This window comes from Gigantopelta aegis, chromosome 12, assembly GCF_016097555.1.
Source record: "Gigantopelta aegis isolate Gae_Host chromosome 12, Gae_host_genome, whole genome shotgun sequence".
Classification (NCBI taxonomy): domain Eukaryota; kingdom Metazoa; phylum Mollusca; class Gastropoda; order Neomphalida; family Peltospiridae; genus Gigantopelta; species Gigantopelta aegis.
The window spans coordinates 47493293-47518199 of NC_054710.1; the positions used below are offsets into that span (position 1 = coordinate 47493293).

Sequence of the window (24907 nt, forward strand, 5' to 3'; positions counted from 1 at the left end):
GAAGACAAAATCCAGTTTGGGCTTATTACAAATATTAAGACGACCAGAAACACATTGAAAATACAGACACTGATATTCTAAACAAGAAAATATATTTAATATGTAAGTTTCATCGTAGAAATATTTTATTAGTCGGAAATATCTTACAATGCAACACACTCAGGAATGTCCCTTTAATGCTTTATCCAGAGTCAGATATTTAATCTGTTGTAATTACAATCAACACTGCTTGGCATAACTCGGGTTTTACGTCCACTGTATTAGCAGAAGATCGGGGGGGGGGGGGGGGGGGGGGGGCGCTGGGGGGGGGGGGGACAAGACAAATCATATATCTCTTCACCTCGGAGTCAAGGACCTAATTCACTAAACCCTCGCAACTTTGCGATATCGCAGTGCAATGCAAAAAAACAAAGAGGATGCTTTGTTGTCTAGCAGAGCCTAAGAGACCTTTGTGAATTAGGCGTCTGTTTAATCTCTTATAATTACAGTCAACACTGTTGGCATAATTCGTTTGTTACGTCCACTTGGGATGGGTCGGGAGAGGTGAGGTAGGCTGAACATGGTCATGAGCGGGACGGGGATGTCACGTGCCCGTGTTCGTCTGCTTTTTACGCCTGCTGTCACGTCTGCTTTTTACGTCTTCTGTCACGTCTGCCTTTACACATTATGAGCGATCTCCAGCTGACGACATAGTCTCTTGTCAGAAGCGGATGACAAATTGCCCATGCTCTTTTGTACTCACTGAAGACAATGCGAGAAGGATAGCCCCGGTACACTTTCAAAATGGATGTACATCGGGTCGGCGGGAGGGCCGCTTTACTTTTCATCTTTTCTCGTGAGTCAAATTATTTCGCTCTTTATTCACTTAATACAATTTTTCTATTAGATAGCCTTTTTTCATGTTTTCTTGTTTCTTTTCTTAAGTAAAATATTCCTTATTTTCATTTCTAACGAATTTCGTATAGGGCGATTTTTATATATTTTTTTTCTCTTTTTTTATTCTTTTTTTTATTTTATTTTTATCTTTTGTTTTTGTTTCGTTTTGTTTTCTGTCTTGTTGTGGGGGTTTTCGTATGTAGTATATTTCATATTTTCACTTCTAACAAAATAAAAGCCGTACTTAAATAAAGAATGGTTTAGTTAACCTTCAGAAAATAAATTCCATTTGTAAAAAAAAATAAAGCGCTCTTTTTGTGTAATACTAGATCACTGATTCTTTCTTTATTTTTGGTCACACTATTTATTTCAGGTACAGTCTTATATGCGTGTGCTGTGCGGCTTTAACTTTTGTGTTTCTAGTAATTAAAATGATTCGTATTCCCACTTTTCTTGTTACATATTTTCACTTGTAATAACGTTTTGGATGCAGTTATGATTTTTGCGCTTTTACCTTTCCAAGTTTTCTAGTCTTGATTTCCACTTGTAAAGATTTGTTTTAGTCTTAGTGACTAAACGACTTTGATCTATTTAGTTTTGGTAATAGGTGGTTGACATTTTCGCTTCACCAATTTTGTATATAGATTTTGTAATATGAAGGCTTTTTTATTAATAAAATGCTAGAATTGTCCAATACAAAAAAAAAGAAGAAGAGGAAAAGTTTGTAATGTTTAACAACACCACCAGATACAATCAATCAAATAGTCCCTTACAATGGAAAAGAGTAAGATCCAATCAAATACTTCGTTATAGACACAATCACAAGTATCAGGGATATTAATTGATTATTTTCATTTTATTTCACACCATTCGGTTCCACAAGGTTTAAACACGTGTTGACTGCATGGCCTATGGCCAAAGGAGCAACATTCCTGCAAATACCTGTGAATGGCGGTTAAAAGGAAGTTCATTGGACTTTTGACACCATTCCTAATCTTGGTATTTTATGTTATATTGTGGTTAGTGGTAAGGTGATTCATTAAAACATGATTTTGGTTCTTATATTTATAAGTTGGTATTTATATGCTATTGATTCACAGAAATGAAAAGAAATTATTCAACACAGTTTGATTTCATATTAAGTTGGGTATGTCTATCAACAATGTCAAAGAAAGAATGAATGAATGTTTAACGACACCCCAGCACGAAACATACATCGGCTATTGGGTGTCAAACTATGGTAAATCCAAAAATGAAGCGATGAACATCAACAGTGTAATTATCGGTTTGATTTTCGGGGGGGGGGGGGGGGGGGTATTTTTTTTTTTTTGCTAGACATTTAAAGCGTAATATACATATTTTAAACACTAATACGCATGGACGGTATTTCCCAGTTTACATATCACAGACTAGTTTCACTCTATTATAACTTTATCCAGATGTGAACCGGCCTCGGTGGCGTCGTGGTAGGCCATCGGTCTACAGGCTGGTAGGTACTGGGTTCGGATCCCAGTCGAGGCATGGGATTTTTAATCCAGATACCGACTCCAAACCTTGAGTGAGTGCTCCGCAAGGCTCAATGGGTAGGTGTAAACCACTTGCACCGACCAGTGATACATAACTGGTTCAACAAAGGCCATGGTTTGTGCTATCCTGCCTGTGGGAAGCGCAAATAAAAGACCCCTTGCTGCTAATCGGAAGAGTAACCCATATAGTTAAACTCTGTGTGGTCCTTAACCATATGTCTGACGCCATATAACCGTAAATAAAATGTGTTGAGTGCGTCGTTAAATAAAACATTTCTTTCTTTCTTTATCCAGATGTGTTACAGGTTTGTAAATGAACACAATTTAATGTCCGTTTTCAAGTACTGAAACTAGGTTTCACTACTACGTTAAAGAAGAATTTAGTTTTACATCCCTTATTGACAAAACAGTACAAATCTTTGAATGTTCTAAACAAAACAAAACCCGGGGGAAATAGAAGAGAAAAGTGCACGATCATTAGTTAAATGGACTATGCCGAAATTGTAATCATTAAAATAATGGATTAATCTACTTATATAAAATACATCTGGATACTAAAACCTATAACACGTTTTCAGTTGTATCGTTATATGCGTTTTCAGTTGTATCGTTATATACGTTTCGAATTCCCTTTGACCAACTTTGGGTGTGTCATTTTCAGTTGTATCGTTATATACGTTTCAGATTCCCTTTGACCAACTTTGGGTGTGTGGTTTTTAAAAATGTAGAAAACAAGATATATTTTGTAGACAAAAATCTATACTGAACAGAAATGCATCACTTATTTAGATATTTATATCGTAAGCATGACATATAAGCATATTTTATGTATTTATTATAGTCAGACAGGCTATGAAATAATGCAGGAGTAGTGTTTGTATTACGTAATTCTACTGGCAGTGGCTAGTAGGAAGGTCATTATTAGTTCATGCAGCAGTGTGCTAGACTCAAGTCCAGAGGGTCCGTGGTTCAATGCCAGTCATGGGAGGAGGATATACTTATTACATATAAATCGCATGCGCAGCACGTATGTTTGCGCATGTTAATTACGTTACATTATGTCTAGAAACAAGTGTAAGGGTATTTTTTAAAGAATCGATCATAGTTAATTTTATTAAGACAAGACTTGTCAAAACAACACATCTTGATTTTGAAACTATGTATAAACCTGACAGATAAGAATTTGCTCTAGGGGCACACTAAATTGCCAGCCAAGATCAAAGTGCTTTCGTAGAACCCGTCAACACGTTTGTATGACACCTCTGTAATTAACCATCTAACGTAAACACCTAAGTAAACTTTGAATTTCCTTCCAAGGGACACTAAAGGTACCATTACACCGAATACATCTCGTATTAACGACAATGTTAACATCTGTTAACACAAGTAATAGAAGGAAACGTGTGAAGCTACTCGGGCAGTACATGCACAGAGAATGTGATACCCTTCATTCTGTAATCTACTATATCTGACCGACAAAACCGACATCCACTATCAAGATCGTATCTCTGCACAATGCAGATTTGAATGGGCATCGACACAATAGTGGTTGATTCCATGAATCTCTATTTAGTGCCTCGTCTGTAGGAGGACAGCCACTCCCGTATCTCTATCTAGTGCCTCGTCTGTAGGAGGACAGCCACTCCCGTATCTCTATCTAGTGCCTCGTCTGTAGGAGGACAGCCACTCCCGAGGAGATCCTTCACTGGATAATACATCCTTCCTGCACAAAGAGGACTGCCACACCCAGACTAGTTTACTATGCCAAAACTAACACAGGACAGAGATCATTGTAATAAATATAGCTGTGATGACATGCTCTTATGAATCACTGTCACAACACCATTTACGTGCCTATATCCAATTAAGGTTCAGGCGCGACCATCTTGGGCTTAGATTCTGACATGGCCATTGACTGTGTCTGGGACAAACTTCGAAGAAACTCTGGCGTCACGCGGCTTTTTAACAACTTGCAGGAAATTTACAGTATTAACCTTGTTATCCGTGAAAAATGTCAGTTGCAATTTGTATTGCCACCCCAAAGCTGAACGAATTGGCAGGTCACTAGTGTACTAATTGTTCAGGTAATAAAAGGTAAGACACTGAAAGGACATAATATAAAATAGTATTTTCACAAATGACCACTGCCATATATATCCACCAATCACAGCTGTAGTTACATTTACTGCTTATAGATTATAAAGGTGATCACGTGATCTATTTTTAGCTATAGTCTGATTCTGCCTAGACGTTTTGACTAGTTGTGTCCATTGTTCGAAAGAAGTGGTTGTTTTAATGGTTGCTGCGTAGACTTATGTTCCGTTATGCAGGCTGGTGAATACGTTGGGAGTTTGAAAACATTATTTAATTTTTAACTTTCAGTTGTAACATGTTTATTGTTGCGTTGCATTATGGCTGTCACACGAATATTTTTAGTGATAGATTTTGGGTTTAAAATATAACACAAATATTTAGGTGTGCAGACTTTAGTGCCACCAATGTTCTCCCCAACATCAGATCTGTTTGTTCTCTTACAAAACTCCGTTAATCTGCGAACAGAATAACTTTTAGTTACAGCCTTTATGCGTACAACATATATATCTACTAATGAAAAAGAAACAGAGAATGTGGTATTTAATTCGCTACAGTACCTAGAGTAGTTATACCTGTATACAGTACAGAGATTGAATGTCAATACTGTGGGATTCCCTGACACTAACACTATAATTTGAGTAAGGGTTTTTACTGTTACTATCTGAGTTTTCCCCGTCATTATATGTATTATAAAAAAAACATATACATGTCGGGATTTTTTTTTTCATACTGCGAAGTCGACAACACTCATTCATTCATTTATCTATTCATTAATTCCAGTATTTTAATATAGGAGATATGCCATACTAAACGATAGGTTGTTTCCTTCATCCATCCATCTGACATATTCATGTGTTTACCTTTGTTTGACACCCAATAGCCGATGTGTATTTTTATGCTGGGGTATCGTTAAACATTCAGTTATTCATTCATTTTGTCAATCCATCCATCAATTGATCAGTCAGTCAGTCAGTCAGTCCATCCATTCGTCAGTTCGTTCATCCATTCTCTTATTAAAGAGCTGATTCATTTACCCACTCACTCATTCAACTCTGTCACGGATCAGACCACTGGCTCTCTCTCTCTCTCTCTCTCTCTCTCTCTCTCTCTCTCTCTCTCTCTCTCATTCAACTCACTCAATCGTTCGATCAATCACTCGCTCTCATTCGCTCGCTCGCTCACTCTCTCTCTCTCTCTCTCTCACACACACACACACACATACACACATACACACACAGAGACACACACACGGACACACAGACACACACACAGACACACACACACACACACACACTAATTCACTTTCTCATAAGTAGAAGTTTGACTGATGCTCTTCTCAAAATGATGGAACTGTATGAAACATTCTGTTTGAATAATCACGTCACGACTGATCACGTGGTTCGTGTGTCACGTACACAATATTTTACACTGCTCCAGACATCACGTGACACCTGCAGAAAATTTAAAACAAACACGCTAGTAACAATCAGACCAGAATGAACGAACGAATGAATGAATGAATGAACGAATAAATGAACGAATGCATGAATGAATTTCTAAAAATACTGTGCTGAGTTTGCTGCCATTGTAAGATGTTTCTGATTAAATGAACCTTTTTGATAACTGCAATTACATATTAAATATATATTTTTTTGTTCAGAATACCAGTGTCTGTATAGCCACTGTAACATGCTTACGACTAACATATTTTTTCGACTACTAAAATGACATATTAAAGATATTTTCTGCATAAAAATTATTCATTGTCATTCTGTTGTTTGTAGTAGCCGAAACCAGATTATACATTCCAATAATTCCGTTTGTACGAAACAATATATATATATTCTTTAAAAAAAAGTAGGGGAATCTCAAATATTAATGTTAATATCGACTGTTAGACAGAACATACGTTTTGACCACAGGCATCCTAGTAAAGAACGTTCAGGTCTGTTTATCAATAAACCGAAACACATTCTATAGTTTGCACATGCATCACGCAGTTGCCCCGTACACGTGCGTGGGGTGTCATTCTCGATTTTCAAAATTTCCAGAAAGGTCCATTAATCATTGTGGAACATTATTTCTGTCAATCTTTTTTATTCTGTTGATCATACAGTTGTTATTGGGGGTTTTTTTAAGTCATTTTTATTGTTTGAATTTGCGATTTACTGATAATAAAACGTCAACTTTCAAATTTCACTTGTGACCCCAATTGTCTTTCAAGATCTCTGGTGGTTATAAAACCTACTGTAATACTGAACTACCAGTTGTAATGTTTGCCCAATTAATTAACTATTATCATATAACCATTCACCACAGCTAATATACCTTACAATTTTGGCAATTGTAAATTCTTATTAGAGTTCCCCTACTTTCTTAAAGAATATATATATATATATATATATATATATATATATATATATATATATATATATATATATATATACTGCTGCTATTGGGCCGCATTGGGCCGCAAGCACACTGGTTATGAAGACATGGTATTCTATAAGAAAATGTATTGAATATACATGTAATTTTACTTTGGTAAAATGTCTGTATGTTAGTCCCTTTATCAACACCTCTGATGTGAGAAGTCACATCCATGAAAACCCCATGACACATACCAATATCAAGTACCAAAATAAAATCGTTCTTTCGTTCGTTTACCATCCATCCATTAATTAATCTATCCGTTCATCTATCCATTCATCCATTCATTCATCCATGCATTTCTCATATCACCATTCATTCATTTACCCATATTTTTCTGATCAAACTAAAACAATGTTTTTGAGTTTTCTTGCATGACATTTATCAAGTGATTGTTCTTTCTGTACTTCCTCATCTATAAACTGTGACACTGTTCAAAGAATATAAATTCTGACAAAGAACGTGTTTTCAAATGCTTGCTTTGAAATGCATGCAGGGGTAGGGTCTAGCTCAGTGGGTACAGCGCTTGCCTGAGGTTCTTTGAAATGCATGCAGGGGCAGGGTCTAGCTCAGTGGGTACAGCGCTTGCCTGAGGTTCTTTGAAATGCATGCAGGGGCAGGGTCTAGCTCAGTGGGTACAGCGCTTGTCTCAGGTTCTTTGGTCGCAGGGTCGAACCACATCAGTGGACCCATTCTCTAATTGTGTGATTTCCCCCGTCACAACCAGAGCACCATGACTGCTATATCAAAAGATGTGGTATGTGCTATTCTGTCTGTGGGTTGGTGCATATAAAAGATGTTGTGGGTTTCCTCTATAGACTGTGTGTCATGAATGACCAAATGTTTGACAGCCAGTAGCTGCTGATTAATAAATCAATGTGCTCTGGTGGAGTCGTTAAACAAAATAAAATAAAATTGATAAATAAATAAACAGACAATTTAGAATTGTTTTTTAATTTAACGACACCACAAGAGCGCATTGATTTCTCCAACATAAGCTATTGGATATCAAACTTGGTAATTTGACACTTAGTCTTAGAAAAAAATCCGCTACATTTTTTCATTAGTAGAAAGGTGTCTTTTATATGCACCATACCACAGACAGGATAGCACACACAACGGTTTTTGATATACCAGTCGTGATGTACTGGCTGGAACGAGAAATAGCCCATAAACTAAACTTGAAACACATGTAAAAACTAAAGTGCTAGAGGTGTTCCACCTTGTCGCATTCCTATCTGGGTTTTATGTGTGTATTATTACCAAAGCCTCGCGCCGACGTGGATGTTGATCCTGTAACATGACAGCTACCACGTTGCTGCTGTCGTCACTGATCGACTCTGGCGTAGCGGTGTCTGGCTGTCATCACCATAACAACACGAGGTCACTGACTGGGGTCAAACACCAAGCCACTACGTGCACGTGCGTGTATTGTTATGTCCGGCGCAGACGAGCGTTTTTTAACGCATGCGTCTGCGTTAAAAAACGCAGACTCAACGCAGACGGATGCGTCTCGTGTGCGCCTACCTGCGATGCATTCCTGCGATCCACTGACGATTTCTTTTATTAATTAATTTATTTATACTTTACTCTAGGAAAAATAACAAAGATTAAATGTAATTTATTATTACATTTTAAAATATAATAAACTTTATTTAAAACATTATGTACAATATACTATTACGATATAAATCTTTCTTATTTCACAATTGTTTGTTTTAATTATTATTATTAGGCATAGTACAATGAATGCAATAATTTATATTTTTTAATTTCATCTATTTAGAAATGTCATCAATGACACATGCCTAGACCTTGTTTCAAAGATGAGCAGTTGGAAATTATTTGTGTTGAAACATTTACATGTCCTACGGGCCTACTCCTTGGCTCTGCTTACCTTCGTTTAACACCCAATAGCCGATGTGTATTTTTGTGCTGGGGTGTTGTTATACATTCATTCATATATTCATTCATCCATGTATTCATTCACTCTGTTCACACGTCAAAGTGCTGGATGTAGCCCATTTGTAAATCGCTTCTCTGTTGTGCGATCAGTTTGGGATCGATCCCCGTCGAGGGGCCCATTTGAACTATTTTCGTTCCATCAAGTGTTTATTGAATGGCGCATATTAAAGATGCTGCTAATCGAAAAGAGTAACCCGTGGATGTCCGTAGCGGATTTCCTCTCTAATAAAAATAAATAAAACTGTTGAGTGCGTTATTAACTAAAAAAAAACCCGGCCTCGGTGGCGTCGTGGTTAGGCCATCGGTCTACATGCTGGTAGGTACTGGGTTCGGATCCCAGTCGAGGCATGGGATTTTTAATCCAGATACCGACTCCAAACCCTGAGTGAGTGCTCCGCAAGGCTCAATGGGTAGGTGTAAACCACTTGCACCGACCAGTGATCCATAACTGGTTCAACAAAGGCCATGGTTTGTGCTATATTGCCTGTGGGAAGCGCAAATAAAAGATCCCTTGCTGCTAATTGGAAAGAGTAGCCCATGTAGTGGCGACAGCGGGTTTCCTCTCAAAATATGTGTGGTCCTTAACCATATGCCTGACGCCATATAACCGTAAATAAAATGTGTTGAGTGCGTCGTTAAATAAAAATATTCTTTTTCTTTCATTAACTAAAACATTTCTTTCTTTCTTTCTTTCTTTCTTTTCTTTCTTTCTGTTCACATACCTCGACTGCTATATCAAAGGCATTAGTAATGTAATATACAGTGAGGGAAATATCGTATAAAATATAGCTCGCTGCTAACAGAAGAGTGTAAATGGGTTTATCTATGAAGACTTTCTGTCAGAAATATCAACGGTTGAGAAGTAGTAGCTGATGATTAATTAATCAATGTGCTCTAATGGTGTCGTTAAGTAAACTTATTTTGTTAAAGGTTTATCCTGACAATTTTGTTGAAGTTGTTATTGAAGTTGTTGTTAGAGTTATCGAAATTGCTTAAGCCGTTATGGAAGTTAATATTAAAGTCGTTGTTGAAGTTAATATTAAAGTCGTTGTTGAAGTTATTGATGAAGTTGTTGAAACTGTTGAAAGATGTTCAAAATGTTGAAGCTGTTTTTGACGTTGTTGAAATAGATGCGATAATAAATGGCAACTTAAAGAAAAGACTTTTGTATGTTTATATGTATGTATGTATGTATGTATGTTTATATGTATGTATGTATGTATGTATGTATGTATGTATGTATGTATGTATGCATACATGTATGCATTATTAGAGGGTAAAATTGGTTTAGCCTACTACAAACATTAATACGACCACAAACACCTTGTTATACTGGCACTGATATTATTCTAAACAGGAAAATAGCTTTAATGTGTCATTTTAGTACTAAAAGTAAAATATGTTGGTCGTAAACATGTTACAGTGACAGCACTGGGCTTCGTTCTATGAGGCGATCTTAGCGCTTAGACCAACTTAAGAGCATAACTACAGAGGTCGAATGTTACGCTATTTCGCTATTCCGCAAATAGTACATTTCGAAACGGAATAGGAAAACAATTCTTCCAATATTCCGTCATGAAAGTGAAAATAAAGCACGGAATACCGAATGCAAAACAAATCCTCACGCTAGTAAGACCTTTCTCATGCACTTACCGGTACAAAATAAACGTCTTTTTGATCGAGACTAATGTTTGGAGTGAGTTCGTTTGTAATTCCAGCTAGTACGCAGTAATGCATAGACTGGTATATAAACAATTGTTTGTTACGCAATGTTGTGTAGGGCGACGTTGCAGTCAGGAAAACTAGTGCTACAGGGATAGTACATTTTTAAACGGAATAGTGTTTTTTGAAATTCACTATTCCTTTGGGATAGTGGTAAAAAAATTAAATTTCAACCCCTGAACTTTTCAACTTATTTTCGTGCTTATATCCAATTAAAGTTCAAGCACGTTGTCCTGGGTACACACTTTAGCTATCTGGGTTGTCTGTCCAGGACAGGATTAGTTGTTAGTTGTTAGTGATAGAGAAGAGTGTGTAGTGGTCTTACATCTACCCACTGAGTCGTTAGATAGGTAGGTAACTAGTTTTGCGTGCTCATATACCAATAGGGTTTTGAACACGACATCTCCGAGACAGGTCTTAGCACTAAGATGTCTTCGTGGAATGAGGTCCTGATCAAAAACCGATCGGCACCACACTAATACGCCACAACAGTCAAACTAATCGCATACGGGTCTAATAACTTGGGATGAACTATCACCAGTGAGAAAGAGGAATTCTACCTAAAAACTGTATATTCCAACGCGACAAATAAACAAGTGTATAAACGTCGGGTCTTAGGTCATACGGCTGAATGCTTTACGGTGCAGCTGCTATAAATGTCACCTGTGAAATCTGGACTCATTCACGCCATTAATTAAGTTGTCATACCGGGTCGGAGCATTAAAGAAGTGCCCGGATATGTGTAAATCTGCTTCTATTTTGAGTAAGAATTTATGCAAATAAGATGCATAAACTGAGACGTTGTCTATATTCACAAAAAGCAAGAAAACAACTTCGGTGGTATTGTGGCTGTGCCAGGAGTCGAACTTACGAATGCGTTACACATTACTTGCATTTCCTATTAGTTGCAATTGCCAAATTTTAGAAGGAAGGAAGGAAATGTTTTATTTAACGACGCACTCAACACATTTGATTTACGGTTATATGGCGTCAGATACCAAATTTTACACATCCAATAGCCAATACTTTAGTGGTGTTTTTAAGGAAACAATTTAGGGTATATACCACCAAATGAAATCCCATAGACGACAATAGTAACATATGTGGCTACAACACCTACCTGCAGCGTATCAATCGACATGTACACACCACGGATATAGATAAAATCACCTCTCACCCTTAAAGTGATTCAGAAAAAGTAGGGGTTAAGCTGCTCGGTTCAGACATAACGGGTAGCGTCTATGACTACTCTAGTTCCGCGCAAAAACTATTTGAAGCACAATGGTTTTTGGTACTTTGACTTACCATCGACAATAATCGCGGGATATTTATCTCGAGTCTAGATAGGTAATTGCTACCGGCCTCGGTGGTTAGTTCAAAGTAAATTACAGGTATTTACTGACCAGGTGAAACAACATTTATCTCGAGTCTAGATAGGTAATTGCTACCGGCCTCGGTGGTTAGTTCAAAGTAAATTACAGGTATTTACTGACCAGGTGAAACAACATTTATCTCGAGTCTAGATAGGTAATTGCTACCGGCCTCGGTGGTTAGTTCAAAGTAAATTACAGGAATTTACTGACCAGGTGAAACAACATTGATCTCGAGTCTAGATAGGTAATTGCTACCGGCCTCGGTGGTTAGTTCAAAGTAAATTACAGGAATTTACTGACCAGGTGAAACAACATTGATCTCGAGTCTAGATAGATAATTGCTACCGGCCTCGGTGGTTAGTTCAAAGTAAATTACAGGAATTTACTGACCAGGTGAAACAACATTGATCTCGATTCTAGATAGGTAATTGCTACCGGCCTCAGTGGTTAGTTCAAAGTAAATTACAGGAATTTACTGACCAGGTGAAACAACATTGATCTCGAGTCTAGATAGGTAATTGCTACCGGCCTCGGTGGTTAGTTCAAAGTAAATTACAGGAATTTACTGACCAGGTGAAACGACATTGATCTCGAGTATAGATAGGTAATTGTTACCGGCCTCGGTGGTTAGTTCAAAGTAAATTACAGGAATTTACTGACCAGGTGAAACAACATTGATCTCGAGTCTAGATAGGTAATTGCTACCGGCCTCGGTGGTTAGTTCAAAGTAAATTACAGGAATTTACTGACCAGGTGAAACAACACTGATCTCGAGTCTAGATGTCTAGATAGGTAATTGCTACCGGCCTCGGTGGTTAGTTCAAAGTAAATTACAGGAAGTTACTGACCAGGTGAAACAACATTGATCTCGAGTCTAGATAGGTAATTGCTACCGGCCTCGGTGGTTAGTTCAAAGTAAATTACAGGAATTTACTGACCAGGTGAAACAACATTTATCTCGAGTCTAGATAGGTAATTGCTACCGGCCTCGGTGGTTAGTTCAAAGTAAATTACAGGTATTTACTGACCAGGTGAAACGACATTGATCTCGAGTCTAGCTAGGTAATTGCTACCGGCCTCGGTGGTTAGTTCAAAGTAAATTACAGGTATTTACTGACCAGGTGAAACAACATTTATCTCGAGTCTAGATAGGTAATTGCTACCGGCCTCGGTGGTTAGTTCAAAGTAAATTACAGGTATTTACTGACCAGGTGAAACGACATTGATCTCGAGTCTAGCTAGGTAATTGCTACCGGCCTCGGTGGTTAGTTCAAAGTAAATTACAGGAATTTACTGACCAGGTGAAACAACATTGATCTCGAGTCTAGATAGATAATTGCTACCGGCCTCGGTGGTTAGTTCAAAGTAAATTACAGGAATTTACTGACCAGGTGAAACAACATTGATCTCGATTCTAGATAGGTAATTGCTACCGGCCTCGGTGGTTAGTTCAAAGTAAATTACAGGAATTTACTGACCAGGTGAAACAACATTGATCTCGAGTCTAGATAGGTAATTGCTACCGGCCTCGGTGGTTAGTTCAAAGTAAATTACAGGAATTTACTGACCAGGTGAAACAACATTGATCTCGAGTCTAGATAGGTAATTGCTACCGGCCTCGGTGGTTAGTTCAAAGTAAATTACAGGAATTTACTGACCAGGTGAAACAACATTGATCTCGAGTCTAGATGTCTAGATAGGTAATTGCTACCGGCCTCGGTGGTTAGTTCAAAGTAAATTACAGGAAGTTACTGACCAGGTGAAACAACATTGATCTCGAGTCTAGATAGGTAATTGCTACCGGCCTCGGTGGTTAGTTCAAAGTAAATTACAGGAATTTACTGACCAGGTGAAACAACATTTATCTCGAGTCTAGATAGGTAATTGCTACCGGCCTCGGTGGTTAGTTCAAAGTAAATTACAGGAATTTACTGACCAGGTGAAACGACATTGATCTCGAGTCTAGATAGGTAATTGCTACCGGCCTCGGTGGTTAGTTCAAAGTAAATTACAGGTATTTACTGACCAGGTGAAACGACATTGATCTCGAGTCTAGCTTGGTAATTGCTACCGGCCTCGGTGGTTAGTTCAAAGTAAATTACAGGAATTTACTGACCAGGTGAAACAACATTTATCTCGAGTCTAGATAGGTAATTGCTACCGGCCTCGGTGGTTAGTTCAAAGTAAATTACAGGTATTTACTGACCAGGTGAAACGACATTGATCTCGAGTCTAGCTTGGTAATTGCTACCGGCCTCGGTGGTTAGTTCAAAGTAAATTACAGGTATTTACTGACCAGGTGAAACAACATTTATCTCGAGTCTAGATAGGTAATTGCTACCGGCCTCGGTGGTTAGTTCAAAGTAAATTACAGGTATTTACTGACCAGGTGAAACGACATTGATCTCGAGTCTAGCTAGGTAATTGCTACCGGCCTCGGTGGTTAGTTCAAAGTAAATTACAGGAATTTACTGACCAGGTGAAACAACATTTATCTCGAGTCTAGATAGGTAATTGCTACCGGCCTCGGTGGTTAGTTCAAAGTAAATTACAGGAATTTACTGACCAGGTGAAACAACATTTATCTCGAGTCTAGCTAGGTAATTGCTACCGGCCTCGGTGGTTAGTTCAAAGTAAATTACAGGTATTTAATGACCAGGTGAAACAACATTTTACCTCAACAAACACTCTAGATGTCACGTTTAGCATCAGTGGCAGGACTTGTAGCCTCAGCTGTGGGGTGAAGTTTGTTTTGTTTAACGACACCACTAGAACACATTGATTCATTAATTATCGGCTGTTGGATGTCAAACATGTGGTAGTCATCAGAGGAAACCCGCTACATTTTTCCTAATACAGCAAGGGATCTTTTATGTGCACCATCCCACAGACAGGATAGCACACACCACGGCCTTTGATATACCAGTCATGGTGCATCGGCTGGAACGAGAAATAACCCAATGGGCCCACCGACGGGGATCGATCCCAAACCGCCCGTGCATGTAGCGAGCGCTACGTCCCGCCCCTCAAAGTGGGATGAAAAGTTATGTGTATCTCCAACTTTGACCCACTCAGATACTATTTGGTTTACGGCTACCTATAAAACTGGTCAAAATTTACTAAAACAACATTTAGAAATCATCTGTGATAAAAAAAAAAAAATTAAAACTCAATAGGGAATACTGCATGAGTGGCCGTTAGATATCAGTTATCGTACGAGTTGTTTTCACGAGCGAAAGCAAGTTTAATCTATTTTTAAGCAACGAGTTGTAAAATAAATGTTATCTAATGCTAGGGTCAGACTACTAATTGCCAACACAAAGTTGGCCAACTAGACGATTGCTTTTGTAATTTCCCCAACTCCCGACGTACGGCTGATGCGCTCAGATTAGTCACTGGACTGTTGTAGAAGTCGTGACAGCAGAACATTGGCCACTTTCTGTTGGCAATTGGTAGTCTGAACCTAACTTAACGGACACGAATATAGTATTATATTTCTTATATATCATAAAAAAGAAGAAAAAAGTTTAAAATAAAATCTATCTAGAGACAAATGATTTTCAGGTTCATTTATACGTCACAGAGCAATCGTTTTCGATCGTGGGTGTTTTGTTCATTGGATGGTATAACGTCGGCGACCTGGTTATCACCTAGAAGCAGGCAGTCGTATGTCTTTAAATTGTTATTATTTGTGTTATTCGTGTATGTTATAAAAATAACGAATGATGTTCATACCAACGGTTCGTTTGCGACCCTATAGCTGTTTGATAGTAATGCTAATATGAATAAACGTTGTTATCCAGAATTAGGCATTTTCGTTTAATTCGGGCACACACCCCCACACACCTCAAACAAAGGAAGGTAGCCAGTACACCTATGGCTACATTGAATTCTCTCTCCCTAACCAGGCCCGTGGGCAAGACATTTGGAATGGGGGTACAAGACAGAAATTTGTTATTTATATAGGGGTGGGAGTGGGTGGGGAGGCGAGACGTATCCCAGTGGTAAAGCGCTCGCTTGATGTGCGGTCGGTTTGGGATCGATCCCCGTTGCTGGGCCCATTGAACTCTTTCTCGTTCCATCCAGTGCACCACGACTGGTATATCAAAGATCGTGGTATGTGCTATCCTCTCTGTGGGATGGTACATACAAAAGATCCTTTGCAACATATAGAAAACTGTAGCGGGTTTCCTCTCTAAGACTATATGTCAAAATTACCAATTATTAATAGCCGATAATTAATAATTCCATGTGCGCTAGTGGTGTCGTTAAAACAAAAACAAATTTTATTTATATAGAGTTTGACAAAAACAGGAGTACATTTTCGTCGCCCATCCGGTTTCTACGAGCCTTCTAACCATAAACCCCGAATCTGATCTAAGCAGCTGAAGTGTGTCCAGGACAACGTGCTTGAAATTTAATTGGATATAAACATGAAAATCAAGTTGCAAGAAAAACGATGAAACAACCAGTTATTAAAACAATTTTTTTATATATAAAATTATAATAACTCCACGTTCTTGGCAGTTGGCATGAAGTTGGCACTTAACATGGTTCATTGCGCTTGACAACGCGTGACGGGCAGCGTGGCCTGCTTTGTAAGGGTGGTGTCAAAAGTATTGTTTCTAGAGGCCATAAACTGAGTTTTAACGACCGTCAGAACATGCAGACAAACGTGAAGAAAACTGGTGTTGGCAAGTCAATGTTCAGTTAAAGAGAGCAAAACAAAACGCTTGCTAATAACATGTTTTTCGTTATTGGTTTTTTTGTTTTGTTATTTTTTTGGTTTATTTATTTAAATTTTATTTATTTATTTATTTAGCTAGTTAGTTAGTTAGTTAGTTAGTTAGTTACTGGTGTTGGCAAGTCTCTGTTCAGTTAGACAGAGCAAGACAAAACGTTTGCTAATAACTTTCTTCTTCTTCTTTTTCTTCTTTTTTTTGTTGTTGTTGTTTTGGTTTATTTATTTAATTTTTTTATTTATTAGTTTATTTATTAGTTCATGTATTTGTTTGTTTATGTATTTATTTATTTTATTTTGCGCTCGTCACTTTGAACTGAATAATCACATTGGGAAACGTTGTCTAGAAATCCATCTCAACCAGTGACTGGTGTGCTGTCCTGTATGTCAGGTCAGATCAGATGACAGGTTTTAACGTTCACATTCATAACAAGCTGTTGTAGCACACGCCTGTCATGGGCGCAGGTGTCGACTTTCGCCGGCTCCTCCGTCCAGGACAGGAAAATGTTTGGGTGGGGGTGGGAGAGGGGTTCGCCCGCGCTGGTATGTGTAAGGGAGCAGAAGCAGCCCGACCAGGGTTAGTAGCGGGATAGGGTTGGTTTTAGTACTACTAAATTTACAAATGTCCCGTAGGATTAAAGCCAAATAGAAAATGTTGCGTAATTTCTTGAAGGTAATTTTTTGACGTATAATTTAGAATGGTTCATCGAAATTGAAAATGGAGCCAATTGGTTGATTTGACTTAGTTAATCGAAATGTAGCTTTTGGGATTGGGTATAAAGTGAGCCAGTATTCTTCTGTCCGACTCCCTCTGGGTGAGAGTGCAAGTGCGTATTAGGGAGCCAGTTTTCTTTTACTTGGCTCCCCAAAGAACGTCCTGCATGTGTAAAAGTGCATTTCAAATATCCTCTACTGGTAATGAAAACAGAATGTAGACAGATTCCTATGAGGACGGTGTGTCAGAAGTTTAAAATGTTCCTTGTTTGAAATGTTATTCTCTGCACACGTACGTGCGCATTAAGACGTCACTTACATTACGGAAGTTGTCAAGTAGGCTTTGGTGCTTGCACTGGCGCACTCTATTAATTTTGTGCAAGTCCAGAGCCACCGCGGGTCCAAGTGCCCCCCTTTTTATTACTCTTTTATTTTTTCCCCATTAGGATGGCGTTTTGACGAGTTGGTTCATGCGCCCTTTTCCCGTTAGTCCCCTTATTGACATATTTGAAACAAAATTCCTAACACACCCGTTGGTAAGAACATCATTCGTTATTTCTTACAACACATACTAGTTAACACACATACGCCTTAATAGCAAACGCCTTAAATAGGTTTTAGTTGGAAAAGACGTTTAAATTTATTTTAAGCCTGGTATTTTGAGGATGTTTAACAAACAGAATACTACATTCGTGTCCGTTAGATACCATTTATCTCTTTTAACAACTCGTTGTAAGATAAATGGTATCTAACGGACACTCATGTAGTATTCTCTATATACACAACTCGTTGTAAGATAAATGCTATCTAACGGACACGAATGTAGTATTCTCTATATACACAACTCGTTGTAAGATAAATGCTATCTAACGGACACTCATGTAGTATTCTTTATATCGTAGTTCAGATCAGGGGCCCGTTTCACTACGCATCGTAAGTTTACGTCTGCTACTAGCAGTTATACCGGCCGTGTTTACACATGTTTGGCGTCTATTTCACGCAGAAATTTACATCATTCCAAAAGATGGAGCATTTTAAAGACAAAAGAAAATGAAATGTGTGTACTTCTAACTGTATTTGTTGAATTATAATAGTAATGAGAATTGTAGTTTAGTCGTAGATTTACGGTTATGTGCCAAACTAGGCTTATGATGCTTTGTGAAATTGGGCCCTGATCTCCTTTGTAAGCAAAGTGTTCGACAATGACGAGGGGCGGGACTTAGTCCAGTGGATCGATCCCCGTCGGTGGGCCCATTGGGCTATTTCTCGTTCCAGTCAGTGCACCACGATTGGTTTACCAAAGGCTGTGGTATGTGTTATCATGTCTGTGGGATGGTGCATATAAAATATCCGTTGCTACTAAGGGGAAAATGTAGCGGGTTTCTTCTCTAAAACTATATATCAAAATTACCAAATGTTTGACATCCATGAAATAAATGTGCTCTGGAGGTGTCGTTAAACAAAACAAACATTTTAACTGACATGACGGTTTGTTGCGTACCCTCACGACACACAGCGGGCACTCATAACCGGGAAACTAACAGTCATAATTTCTAATTTATTATTCATTGGTTTAACCTGCCATTTGATTGGGTATTTTCAGTTCACTTCGACCAATGAACGAGCACATAATAATAAGTCAGATGCAACATACATTGACCTTGATAAAGTTGTAAGAGTAGTCAGATTAATTATCAGTTTAAACAAAAACTCGGCTTACTAAGGACAATGACGCACTTTAATTTTAATTAAATAATTCGGTTGAAGCAATTCCGTTTTATAAACTAAACACGGGTGAAGGTAAATTTACACAAATCTCACTTTAAAAACACGTCCAGTCTTCTTTCTCAAATAGAGATTGATATATCGCTTAAAAAAGAAAAAAAGAAGAAGATAAAGCCAAACAAAACAAACAAACAAACAAAAAAACAATAATAGCAACAACCAACAACAACAAACATTAATGTATGTCACGCATATTACTTTTTTTTAAAATTATTATTACATTATTATTATTATTATTATTATTATTATGCATATTTATCTCTAGAAAATTGAAATTGAAATACACTGCATTTCGGCATAAACAATAGCTTCTTTCTTCGCGAATCTTGAGTAAAAGTGGAATAAAACGGTACTTTCAAGTATGATAATGCACCTTTAACAAAATCCTAATGACATGCTGATCGGAACATTTTTATATGTTAGTAGTCTGGGAAATAACCGCTCAATATAATATATTGCTGACATTGTAATATTTTTAAAAAAAAGAAGAAGAGGTAAAAAAAACCCAAGAAAAACCGTATATATTCGCCTCGAGCAAAGAACTATAAATATTATATTTAGGTCTGCCGAGGTTATTTTGATCATAAATCAATCAAGCCATGACACTTTGTTACAGTGTTTCTCTTTTCACATGAATGACATGCAATACAAACCTACTGCACCCAGCACTTGTTAACATGCCACACACATATGTCAGTAGTTGGATGTCGGCGACAGTTTTCTTTAAAGATGCAATCACTTCTTTCAAAAAAAGGTTAACGGAACAGACGTTACCTTTTAAACATTACGAGAGCGTTATATATATTTATATATATATATAATTGAAATTGAAATTATTTACATTTTATTGTTTAAAATTACCTTATCCGTACATCCAAAGTGTTTTTGGTCATTCTGGTGTTTGTAATATCCCCAAAAACCACTTTTCATAATTTTAAAAACGTAAGTGTCAGGTCAGGTCAGGCCATAGGGCTTAACGTAGGGCTGTTGTAGCGCACGCCAGTCGTGGGTGCAGGTGTCGACTTTCGCGGGCTTCTCGCTTGATGCGCGGTCAGTTTGAGATCGATTCTCGTCGGTAGGCCCATTGAGCTATTTCTCAATCCAGCCAGTGCACCACGACTGGTATATCAAAGGCCGTGGTATGTGCTATCCTGTCTGTGGGATGGTGCATATAAAAGATCCATTGCTGTTAATCGGAAAGAGTAGCCCATGAAGTGGCGACAGCCGGGTTTCCTCTCTCAATATCTGTGTGGTCCGACGCCATATAACCGTAAGTAAATGTGTTGAGTGCGTCGTTAAATAAATAATTTCCTTCATTTCTTTCGCGGGCTGTTCGTCCAGGACAGGAAAGGATTGGGGTGGGTGGGAAGAAGGACCGCTCGCGCTGGCAGGTGTAAGAGAGCATCAGCAGCCCGACCAGGGTCGGCATTTGTGGTGCTATTGAATTCTGAATGTCCCGTAGGAACAAGTCCAAAATATAAACGTTTTCCTGAGGTAATTTGGCGTTTAATTACGATCGGTTCATGGAAAAGAAATGGAGCTGTTTAAATAATTTTGACTTAGTTTGCTGAATTGTAGCTCCTACTGGAACGTACGTACCTCTGAAAAGTAACGGTTACAGAGCCAAGCTTTATTCTATTTTTATGTGGTATTTCCCTGTTCCACAGATAGGAAAGCACATACCACGGCCTTTGGGTGATACAATAGCGAGGTTTGGTATCTCAGATTAAAGTAATTTTCATTTGTTATCCATTTTTAGTCTTTATATCCGTGACAGTATGCTTTTAAACAACAGACAGACAGACAGACAGACAGATATTTTTATTTAAGTCTCACCATGTGTACACCGGTTTAAAAACATTAAAATGCAAAAATACAAGACTAATAGTACACAAGCCACTCCATACGGAATTACGAGAGACTGACATTAAAATAATACTTTAAATAAAATCTATATATAGTATACTATATTTATATATTTATATATATACACACACCAAATAATTATTACATAATATAACAAAACTAAAACAAAATTAAGAGAATAAAAACAAGGACTATACTTCGAGTTAAAGTAGAACATAATTTTTTAACCATATTAAAATATAAATAATATAATAGTGCCCGACGTCGGGCCAAAATTAGAAATAGGGTTTTGGCTGTATTAAAAACTAAATCTTTGTGGGGCATTAAAAACACTTGTGCACGTCTGATAAGAGGTCATACTGGTTGTTAAAAAAACAGCTAAATATGTTAAATTAAAACGTAAGTCAGTATACATGGGCCACACTGTTAAAACATGAACCTCGTCTTCCACACAGTTATTTTGACACATAGGGCATATGCGCTGTTCCACTGGAAGGTTTTCATAACGGCCAGTCTCACGACGAATTGGGGCAACCCCGCATCTAAATTTTGCATATGCACTCCTGTATTGTTTGGGCATCATCACAGTAACGTAATGTTCATTGCCGTATTGGTTTTTGAACAAACGGTAAGAGCGCAACTTGCCAGCGTTATTTGCAGTGTCATTTGGCTATGTGTCATTTAATTTATTTGTATACTTTTCTAAAATATTGATAACCAATGCTATAGGTATTACACTATTTACATTAAACAATTAATCCATATTGAGTTCCTTGAGGAAAAGGGCATGTTGTGTAGTTTGAGTTTTTACATTGGCTTGACTGTAGGTTTTCAGCCCAGATAAAAACTTGCCCGTTTAACCTTCCCTGGTTCATGTTGACGAGCCTCCTCCAATGACCCAGAACTGCTTTCCACTGAGACACAAGTAGGTGCTGCCAACCAATATCACCGTTTACCGCAGCAGTTGGTGTATGCTTTCCTACAAATAGGACATATCTGGCCGCCCGATTTTGGATTTTATTAAAAGCACTGTACTCTCTGGTTCCCCCATATCGCTGCATCGTATGTAATCACTGGTAAGACAGTTGCATTATAAAGTTTGGTAAAAACTGTGTACGGCATACCGCCCATTTCTTTACATCTGGCTATTACAAGTCACAGTGCTCTGCTGGCTGACATTGCGACTGCTTTAGCAGTGACATTAAAATCTAAGTGTTCATCTAAAAATAATCCTAAGTATTTATATCTATCAACCACGTCCAACACACTATCCCCGCAGGTAAACACTGTAGATGTTTTGACCACCGAATTGTTTTGAAAATGAATTACATTCGATTTGTCACCATTAATCATCATTTTGTTTTTCTTACACAATATATTCAAACAATTCAACATAACTTGCAAGTCAGTTTCATTCTCTGCTAAAAGCACCAAATCATAGGCATAGAGTAAAACAGAAATTATCTCAGAATATATGGATACCCCTTTTCCGAGAGCTTTAATGGATGTGGCTAAATCGTTAATGTACATATTAAAGAGAATGGGCAACCTTGCTTTATACCACAATTAACGGGAAACCATTCCGTGTTAAAACCATTAATTCTTACACAGCTCGATATTTGTGTGTACAAAGCCCGTAGCGCTTTCATCATATGCCCCTTCAGTTTTTTTTGTCACAGTATGGACCTATCAACTGAATCATAGGCTTTCTTGAAATCAACAAAAGCTGTAAAAGTAAATAATTTCTTCTTCTTTCTCGTGTCTATAATAGAGGTGAGTGTTGAGAGGTGGTCAATAGTACTGCTACCTCTTCTAAATCCATTCTGTTCTTCGGCCAGGACATCGTTATATTCAGCCCAACAAGTCAGTCTGTTATTTAAATATTACAATATAAGTTGCATACCACCGATGATGCCTAACAGTTGTACGTACCATTTTATCATTCAGTGTCCAGTGTATAATGATTTAAGAAAAAAAGAAGACAAACGATAGTTTAAAAAATGGTATTCGACGGCAAGAACGTTGATGCTCACTGTCTGTTGTGTATGAAAAATACAAATACATCCGAGAATTCAACTTTAACTGGTTCATGTTTACCATAGTTTGACATCCAGTAGCCGATGTATTTTTCGTGCTGGGGTGTCGTTAATCATTCATTCATTCAACTTTCATTGGCAGATGTCTGTGTGTATGTTATTTCGTCGTAAAGTCTTCCATCAACAAACCGTTTAGGCAAGAGTTCTGAATGTACCCCACTTCTACACAACCAGTGGTTGAAATACGGCAGTGCCGACCAGTTTCTGCCGGTCATCATAACTACGGGCCGGTCAATCTTGTTGTCTGTCGTCCCATCGGACCGGCAATTATTTTGCCTTTATACTTTATGATCGTGTTTGGTCTGGTAAGTTTTGATTCGGTCCGGCAGAATTTATAACTTGCCGGAATGAATGTCCGGGTGGAATTTCAATAATTTCGACTCCTGACAACATATATACATCTCTGTCGCCCGGGACTTAGTGTCAGGAAATAACCGCTCGATATCTCTTGCTGACATTGCAGTTTATATGGATCCACCAAACAGTACACATCTATATAAAAATATACTAAAGCTACTTTCGCCTCGAGCAAAGAACTATAAATATTCTCTTTAGATCTGTAGTGGTTTTTATGGTCATAACTCAGTCAAACCATGACAAACTGTTCCATTTCTTCTCTCTCATCATGAATGGCATGCAGTACAAACCTATTGAACCCCAGAATTGCTAAACACGCCAGACAAATATGTGATTAAATTATTTTACATATGTGGGTGAATGTTTTATTTAAAGATACAATTACATCATACACTGAAATACTACTTGCGTCACAATATCTGTATACAGTACACAGATGTAATGTGATATTGTATATCAGTAATGTGGGATTGAATGTCAGTAATGTGGGATTGAACATCAGTAATATGAGATTGAATGTCAGTAATGTGGGATTTTATATCAGTAATGTGGGACTGAATATCAGTAATGTGGGATTGAATATCAATAATGTGGGATTGAATATCAGTAATGTGGGACTGAATATCAGTAATGTGAGATTGAATATCAGTAATGTGGGATTGAATATCAGTATGGTGATTGAATATCAGTAATGTGATTGAATATCAGTAATGTGGGACTGAATATCAGTAATGTGAGATTGACTATCAGTAATGTGGGATTGAATGTCAGTAATGTGGGATTGAATATCAGTAATATGGGATTGAATATCAGTAATATGGGATTGAATATCAGTAATGAGAGATTGAATGTCAGTAATGAGAGATTGAATGTCAGTAATGTGGGATTGAATGTCAGTAATGTGGGATTGAATGTCAGTAATGTGGGACTGAATGTCAGTAATGTGGGAGTGAATGTCAGTAATGTGGGATTGAATGTCAGTAATGTGAGATTAAATGCAAGTAACACGGTTAACGTTCTGACACAATAGATGAGTGTTTTGATTTCAGTCACTCTTTCATGTTAGAGTTTGTGTGATTCCTTAGTTCTTTCCATTAGTATATAGTATATTTTCCATGCATGGGTGGTTGATTTTCTTTATATTTCCCATGTATTGTATTTTATACATGAACGTTTGGTTTTGTTTATTTATTGTATCTATATATTGAATTATCTATACACGAATGTTTGGTTTGTTTGGTTTATGTTATCCATGTATTGTATTTTTTATACATGGATGTTTATTTTGTTTATTTTACTCGTATTTTGTATTTTTATACACAAATGTTTGGTTTATTTTGTTTATTTTATCTATATATATTA

General features: G+C 37.6%; 1 protein-coding gene across 1 annotated transcript in view; it reads left to right on the top strand.

Moving 5' to 3' along the window:
* Positions 1 to 681: 681 nt before the first annotated feature.
* LOC121386320 (adhesive plaque matrix protein-like) overlaps positions 682 to 24907 on the top strand; it is a 73762-nt gene continuing 49536 nt past the window's right edge. The window contains exon 1 of the mRNA XM_041517187.1: positions 682 to 835. Coding sequence (XP_041373121.1) covers positions 784 to 835 — 52 coding nt within the window. The 5' untranslated portion in view covers positions 682 to 783. The remainder of the gene's footprint in view (positions 836 to 24907) is intronic.